The 8905-nt window shown below is 45.2% G+C and overlaps 1 protein-coding gene across 1 annotated transcript; it reads left to right on the top strand.

The window, feature by feature from the left end:
• The first annotated feature begins 3647 nt into the window (after window positions 1–3647).
• LOC3290619 (cuticle protein 16.5) lies at window positions 3648–4332 on the top strand. Its single transcript, XM_563741.4, has 2 exons — window positions 3648–3693; window positions 3765–4332. Exons 1-2 carry the CDS (start codon window positions 3682–3684, stop codon window positions 4134–4136), a joined length of 384 nt encoding a protein of 127 aa, XP_563741.2. The 5' UTR covers window positions 3648–3681; the 3' UTR covers window positions 4137–4332.
• The last annotated feature ends 4573 nt before the right edge of the window (window positions 4333–8905 follow it).

Raw genomic sequence — 8905 nt, 5'->3', positions numbered from 1 at the left:
AGGAAAGCTGAGAAAAGCCCACACGCTTTCCAACCAGGGGAAGACTTAAATAGCAATAATGCACTGGATTCGTTTTTGGTTGACTTGAACACAAAGCCAATGAAACGGGATAATTGTAATTCTTGTGCAAATTTAGCGCATCAGTTATGTCGGGGTATTTTTCTTAGACTGCTGCTTCCTGATAAGTTAGGCAGTGTTGGTGATGTTTTTTTTTTTTGTGGGTTGGCTAATCTAACTTAAATGCCTACAATGGGCTACATGATACAGTGGGATACAGATAACAAGGGACGTATATCTATAAGTGAAAGGGAACTTTATCTGAAAACATGGTAATGGGCAAAGTTGTCCTTGTTTGTCGTCCAACTTACGAGTAACTTGTTGCATACAATCAAGCTCCGTTAGGGCTGTAGGCCAAACGTTGATTGGGCTTTTGTCACTCTCTGAGTAGTTACCCATTGAACAGTTTAGTCAATGTGGGGCATGCGATGTACAACACTCATTCCAAGCCTAGAACACAAGAAGATCATTAGCAGATAAGTTTGCAGGAATGTTCCGATAACCAGTTTACCCTGTAAAGTCATTACACAAACATGAAAAGTACTAAAAAATAGGAAAAAAATCATAAAATGAATAAATAAAATGAGTAATTTATACAACAAGTAAAGAAGTGCACGAGCATGAAAACGAATTAAAATCACTCACGAATGTTTCCATGGAGCAAGAGAGATAAATGGTTGATTTGAATACATATCTTCAATTAAGCTAACATAAAAATAACAAAACACCTAACAAAGATAATTAAACAGATACACCTGAAGCGCACCGAACAAATTACGCCACCTTTGCTAATATCATTCATTAGTATGCCTGAGAGCCTTTCCGTTCGCAAAGCGTCTCCCATTGTGTGTCAATCCATCCACACATGTCACACATTCCCGTTCCCGGGACAAAACATATTATGCTACCAGCACGCTTAATTTTATGCTCCGTTTCGTACGCAAACCCTTCTTCCGAGCTAATGCATACTAGCCCGTAACCACGTGTTCGCTTCGCACGTGCACATCTTGAGATGAAAATAAAAGCTTACACGCACCGAGAGAGGTGGAGATAAAGAGAGAGAGAGATAAGGAGTGAGCCAGTCTGCGATATGACACCTGCCAAACCGATGTCCACGGGAGGATTTGGCAAGTTTGGCTGATGGGTATGGGTGCAAATGAATGAATGAATGAGGCAAGCATGTTTTCCCTGAGACGTTACTGGCCATTACCGCGTCATCAATCCTTATAAATCTGCCGGGTGATGAGAAAACTTACCACACCGTAATGCCTATCGATCATTTGTCAGCGTTGATGTTGACAGTTTCGATTGGGCCGACCAGGCCGACCCCGTTCAAATGCTAAGAACATTAAAACCTACCCGTTTGCTGTAGAGGAGTTCAACCGGATGCTAAGATTATTCAAGCACGTTGAAGTTGTTGTGAATGATCGGGTTACATTTTAAAAATCCAGTCCACTATTCAAACAATAATTAAAGCTATCGGAAGTTCGAGAAAACGATGTTCGACCTAACCTAACCTAGGTGGGGCAATGGTTCTGTATAAAACTATTCCAAATATTTGCTCCACTTTTTCCCTACTCCCCCAGGACTTTGAAGTCCTTACCACCAAACGGGTTTACAACTGTTGCCAAGCGAGCAATACTTAGAAAAGCAGGACGTGCCGCTTATGAAAATTCTAGGAATTCAAATAACATTCCCTTCGCTCGCACAAAGCGAATGTGAGTGAAGTAAATATTACCGATGTTTGTTGCTCCGGTTGTTTTTTGGGGCGAAAACTCCGCAACCGGGAACGGTTAGAACTGGGAGGCTGGCGGTCCGACAACCGAGCACCGGGCAGCGTGCTCTGGGGCCATACTTTCAAGCACGTCCGCACGGCGCACTGAATGGACACTGCCGCACAGCTCGAGCGGGTGGGTGTATAACGTGTACTTTTCATCGCTTCCTGCTGACAGAAACTTTCCTTACTGTCCGGTGTGCGGGAAGATGTACGACCACCACCACCACCACCACCACCACCACCACCATCTTCCGGGGCAGCGAAGTCAAAAGACGTTTAAACTTTGTGCGTCGTAATGTGGGCAGACACACCCGCCAACATTGACCGTGAACTAGTGAAGAAAATTAAGTTTTATTTCAACGCTGTTTACAAACTTCCTTTTATAAATCGCTTTCCGGTACGCTCCCTAAGGGACAGTTGGTAACTTTTCCACAATATGTTGGTGAACATTCGGCTGCGTTAGGTTCTTCTCTCTTTTTTTTTTTTTGTTATTGCTGTGCATCACCCGAACAGACAATGAAGCGGTGTAAGCGCATTTGGTTCTCTTGCCGTACCAAGGCACTAACCGGTAGCGTTTTCCCTAGGCGCATGTACGCGTATGCGTCTCGAATCGACAATGTTGCTTGAGATTGAGTATGCCGGTTGCTACATGCTGACTGCTTGCCCGGTTGCCTGCCTGACGAAGGCCATTTCACACACCAGAACAAAAAAAAGACACAACACAGCACGGACACATATGGATGAGGTGGACATGAAGAAAAGGGGAAGGATTCGCGTCAATTTCGTCTTTTCTTTTTGTTCTTGTTGTTATTATGGTTGCTTTGCACACGATCAAAGCGCCAATAATACCGATCTTGCCAAATGGTCTAACGATTGCACACTGTCGGATCCTGTTCATCGATATAAACCGTGTGTCGTTTCAGCTTTCCGACTGATTGCCTTTTGCTCACTCACGGATCGTAGCGGTAGCGGAGGCTGTTTCTGCTGCACCTCCGCCGCTCGCATTCCAATAGCGCGATGCCGCGCATCTGCGGGCCATCCTTGCGTGGCCTTTGCCGTGTGTTGTTGCTGTTCGGACGCCGTACTGCGCCGCTGCCTTTGGTCTTTGGTCGGGGAGGTCGGGGTCGTATGTTGCAAGATGTTACCTCGAGCTTACATCGTTCTGCCCAAGCAGAGAACAGCAAACACTGGAAACTAGTGCATCAGAATGTACACACCGGTCTCGTCGGCACCGTTGCACCCAGCACCCGTCACCGTCCACCCTAACATGTTACCCTAACCCCTAACATGTCTTTGTAGTATGTAGGCATCATGATTTATTTGCTGCTTGCCACATTAAAGCAAACGGCATCGTTACCCACCATCGATCCCTTTCGATTAGCTGTCATCGAACGAAGATCATGCACTTTGTGGCGGTGGCCAATTTCCCTTTCAGCGGCCGCACTGCCGGTTGCCACTGGGTAATGGGGTTAGGCATGCAGTCGCACGACCACGGCACAGTTGCAGCTTGTAAGGCCAGTGGACAGTGCAGAAAGAGAGAGAGAGAGAAGGAGAGCGAAAAAAAGCGTAACATTCCACATTTGGACATTCCACAATGTAAGGGAGCCCGGTTTGTGTACGTGTGTGTGTGTGTGTGTGTGTATCTACCGCCGTGCTGTCGTTGGCGTTGATCTTCGCTTCCATCGTGTGAGAAGCGTAGGGCTTCCCTTTACGGAGACTCGGACGCGAACCAGCGCAGATCTATAAAAGCTCGCCGTGATGGAGTGTTTCAATTGAGTTCGTTTGCACCATTCTAGCCATAGCTTCGTACTTTGTTTGCTTTATTGCAGCCAATTTTGCCACCAAACATGAAGATTCTGGTAAGAGCTATTCAGAATTGCGCAATTATCCTCGTACTCAACTTCCAGCCTGTTCTGTTCGATTCCGGTAGCTTCTCCTGGGACTGATCGCCGCCGTGCGGGCCGCTCCGGGCTACTACGGCGATCACGGGCTGTCGTACGTTGCGGCCGCTCCGGCACCGTACGTGAAGTACGCCGCGCCGGCCGTATCGGTCGTCCATGCCGCACCGGCCCCCGTGCTGAAGTATGCCGTGGCGCCGGCCCCGATCGTGAAGGCGGTTGCACCGGCGGCCACCAGCTACGCCACCATCCATCAGGTGCACGCGCCGGTGGTGCATGCTGCACCGGTGGTTAAGTACGCCGCACCGGCCCCGGTCGTGTCGTACGTCCACTCGGCACCGGCGGTCGTCGCTCATGCGCCCGCTCCGCTGCTCAAGTACGCGCCCGCCTACCACGGATGGTAAGCAAGCACCAAAGAAGACCGTCCACCCTTTGGTGGCAAGGAACGTTCGCCCGATCATCTCTACGCCATCTGTTTCCAAGCCCAGCTTCTGCAAGCATCTCTGAAAGCCATAGTGAAGTTTGGTTGTGTGCGTTATTTATTACCTTTTTTGTTTCGTTTTTTTTTTTGTTGAGAATAAACAACCACAGCAAACGGTAGTTCTGTGTTTTCTCATCTTGTGAATAGAAAAGTGTTGTGCTTTATGAATCTTTGGATGAATCTCGTGGGATCAGGAAAAGAAGATTTATGAATCCCCAGAGGTGCATCAATATCTAAAGAGTTAACATTTGCACTATCCTTGTTACGGGTAGCTATGAACTTCGAATGAGACGGACCCTCGCACATGACAAGCACTGGTCAGCTATGACGAGATGCGTAAAAGCGTATGCGAATTTATATTTAATACACACTCTTACAATGAAACAAGCCAACAATCACAGTGCCAACAGACAATTGTTCGGCGTGAAGTGTACTGAAGTCGCGATTAACTCATGAGTCTTTAGATATTTGTACATTTTAAGAGATTCGAATGTCATTGCCGTAGGTTTATAAAACTTTTAATGCTCATGAATCTCTGTATGAAAGTCTTTAAATACATTCCCTTCAAAGATTGACTGATTTAAAGACTTTAAAGATGAATTCACATCATAGCTACCAACTAAGGTGCAATTGTCGAAGTGTTTAGAAACAATAATAGGCATAATGAAGTGATAATGACGTTCCATTAACGATTTAGAAAATATCATCCTCCCACCTCCAGCAACCGCCCTAAATCCTTAAACGCTTCTGCAGAGAACATTCCGAATGGTTTCGCGACCTGGTCGCCATAGCACCTTGAGTGGCTGCGAGGCCTGCTTGGCTCCCTCGTCAGAAGTATATTAAACTTAAAAACAAGATGCTTTTTTTTTGTTAATTTGCTTCGGCTGCTGCCACACTCCCAAGGAAATTCAATCTAACTTCGTGATAAACACGGCCTCTTCTGGAAACGGCATGTCGCTGTCCAAAACCAAGTACGCCTGCCAGCGTTTTCCGCCCAGTGCAGCGGCAGCAGTTTAATTACCAAGCGCATTACCGCTGCGTGCGATGCCATTATGGTTTGCTGTTATTGTTTCGCAGCTCGCAGCGAAGAAAGTTCACTGTTTTGACAACTGTCCCGTGGAGTTTGGGTATCGGCGTGAGAGTGTGGGTGCTGCTCGTACCACCATTTTTGCTCCCTCTCCCCTAGATAGCAAAGTTTGCGAGGGCGACCGAGAGTAAATCTTCTTGCCCTGGTGGGCACGTGGGAGCTGCGTTGGCAACACGTAGCTCAACCAAACTGTGAAGCGGCAGTCATTGTATTACACATTGCTATCTAATTCTAGCGTTTACTGGCAGCGTGCGCTTCAATTGTTTCCTGCTATGCGTAAATGTGGGAAATTCTGATTGCGTTTGGTTATTTCATTTGTCTTTTGTCGTGCAGGAATCTTTCTTATCTCTGTATTAGAAGTAGGGATAATAGAAAAAAAAAACAACTGCCACAACAGAGGGGGTGGCAGATCCCTCGCCCCCCCGAATCCGGTACCGTGCGTCTCCATCGACGCTTTGCCGCTTCGGATTTAATCAATGAAATGACAATATTTGCCATGGAAGGGCGGAAAACAGATGTTCATGGCTAGATTGAGCCATTGTTCTCGTGCATTTGGCGTGTAGCGAAATGGGATGAGCCCGGGCCCGGGCATGCTCTCAGAATCAATCAAAAACTCTGCTGTAACAAATTGCAGCATACGGCACCTATTGCGCCCGTCCAAGAATATGAGGGCTGAGAACGGCACCGACTGGCAGCTGACAGCGATGAAGGTTCAAAGGTGAGCTGTGGGAATATATCGTTTCCCTTCCAAGGCTTCGCAAAACAAAGAAGGATGAACATTTTCCACTGGGGGCTTTGTTGAATATTTTGTCATGTCTCTCTCTCTCTCTATCACTGTGATTGACTGATTTTTACACGAAGCTAGCAAAAGCCCTCAACCTGAATCTCTCTCCCCTGACAGCTCTTGCTACCTTTGCCATGCAACAAACTAATGTCCTACGGAGCACTCCTCACAAGTGACCTCACGAAACCTTACCTTCATTTACCTTACCGCTCAAACAGAACGCACTGACTGATTTGACACTATTTGCGTAATTAATGAAGAATAGTTAAACATGCTGCGGGCAGCAAACGCCACACACCATTCATTACCGCACACAGCTCGACCAGAACGCGAAAGGTTCAATGTACTCCCCCCGTATGGGGGGGATCATAGAGGGCCCGAGGAACCTCATATGTCCATCGTTAACCCGTTGGGCACGCAGCACGAAACCAGTTGCATTCATCATGTTTGCTCTCGGTAATGTTCGACAGTCAATCAATCTAATAGTGTTGCCCATTAGCGGTCTCCAAAACTGTGGCCGGTACCGGGTGTTCAATGGGGCAAACTGGGAGGAGGCGAATGGGCATTGAACAGGTGAGCGGAAGCGTTAGATGACGAAGTTTGCTCGAACTGGTGACCGGTAGGCATAGGAGATATTGCTTCGTACACAGACACACACATACACAAAGATAACACACACACAGATAATGGGTTGTTCAACCCACGCAAAAGCAAACCAATCTGATAGAGAGCTCCCGGTGTGATCCTGTATTAATTTCATACACCAGACTGCACACCACCTGTCCCGCATGTTCCGAAGACTGTCAGCCAACCTTGGCAGTACCTACCCGGTAATTGGGATGGCAGCCTTTTATTATTCCTTTCCCACCATTTCCAGGGACCCTGTGGATGACGTGAGTGACGCATTCATGGCAGCCGGCATTTTCAATCTGGATCTAAGCTCTGTCAAGTGAAATGTAAATGAATAAATATATAAACAAACGAATAACGGATGTTTGATGAGCTAATGATTTTTGAAGAAAATAAATTGGATATCGGAGAAGTGTAAAATGAAAATTGCTTTTTAACTGCTTCTGCTTCAACTTTTGTCATGCAATTATCAATACAATTGATTGGTCAACATTTTTCAATATTGCATGCCTTTGTTACATTACATTTGTGTCTTTTCCTGTTTCTGAAGCCTGTTCTTGTTGTTTCTTTATTTCTTTCTCGCTCTCTCTCTCTCTCTCTCTTTCTCTCTCTCTCTCTTTCTTTATGTTTCTCTTTTTTCTTGCTTACACTTGCTCTCTTTCTTTTTATTTGTATTAAGCTTTATTATCAGCTCTTGCATTGTTCTTTTACGCTTCTTTCCTGAGTTAAGTTGATTTTGCAGTAAATTGGTCATAATAATCCGTTAACTTCTTAGTTCAAGGTTATTGATTCTTTAGTCTCTTTACATTTTACAGGGTTTTCCAAGTCCCTTTCAAATGTAAACATTGTTATTCACCGCGTGCAAGATGTTAATCCTCACCAATTGGACAGTTTAATTTCCATCACAATTATTTTTTTTCTTTCTTCAGCATGATCTTCAACACGACTCAAGCTGGATTGAGTTTGACAGTTCTTTGTTATGTGTTGAAAATCATGTGTTGAAACTGGAACTTTATTTTGAAGCAAATACACCATTTGACAGCTGTTGAAAAACACCTTGGATATGGTGAATAATGATATGCACATTGGAAATTGCACTTGGAAAGTGACGATGTATTGAATATAAGGGAATACCTGAATGAAAATAACTACTGTATTTTCTGATACGTTCAAAGAATTTTCAATGAATTGGTAATCTTTGGTTTGGTTTTGGTAATTTTGGTAATTAATTTAATGTCACTCTTTACCAAACATTAATATGCTACTGTTGCCGATACTCGTTATGCCTCATTATCGGCTGCATCATACAACATTTCAACTACAAAACAAAATCAATACTGTGCACTTTTAAAAATTGCCACATAAACGATGTAAAACTGGTATCGAAAAGTAATTAAACTGAACTCATTAACATCTTTCTTAGCACGCATGATTTTGCAATTGCTTTTGTGCGAATTTACTCTCCTTTGAAGATCGTGCAAAAAGCAGAACTGTGTTAGTAAGTCTGCTCGGCGTGCATGAATAACGTGTCGATCAATGTGCAGCACTTATTACTTAACTTTCCTGTGTTCATTCGACTTTTTTTCAAAAGTATGACATCAAGCAGCAAGCATAATTAATAAATGCATTTAATGAGCTGGACTAGCTGCAGTAAAAAGGACCATATTAAAATAGGCAGCTCCATTAAAATGAAGCAAAACCTTGAACGTGGTTGATGATCACTACTGGCACCTCCTGCCGGTCATCCTGTAAGCCGCACTAAACTGCAGCCAAATCCCGGTTACGGTGCGGAACGAAAGCAACAATTACGAATCATGCCCAAATCCCATCCGTTTCCACCTTTCCCCTCCAAAAACCCTCAATTACACCGGTCCCGGGGTAAATGTTCATTCCCCGAGGGGATGTTTGCGGAAGGTTGTACCGTTTGCTGTTGTTGTTGTTGTTGTTGTTGTTATTGTCGTCGCCGTCACGCTACATGGAACCGCTGCCCCCACCTGCATTTTACTAAACAACAAACAGATAGGAGCTAATAATAGAGCGCTAGACTTAAAAGCCGGCCCCATTCGAGAGAAACGCCATCGACACAAACACACACAGACAAACATTCCGAGCTGGATTACCCCGGTATGGGTGAGAATGCATGTACCGGACGAGCCCGGACTGCGGCACTATTCGATACGCCGTTTCGGTC

Source organism: Anopheles gambiae, chromosome 2, assembly GCF_943734735.2.
Source record: "Anopheles gambiae chromosome 2, idAnoGambNW_F1_1, whole genome shotgun sequence".
Taxonomy (NCBI): Eukaryota; Metazoa; Arthropoda; class Insecta; order Diptera; family Culicidae; genus Anopheles; species Anopheles gambiae.
Note: the sequence above shows the minus strand (reverse complement) of the source record. Positions and strands in the feature narration are given on the sequence as shown.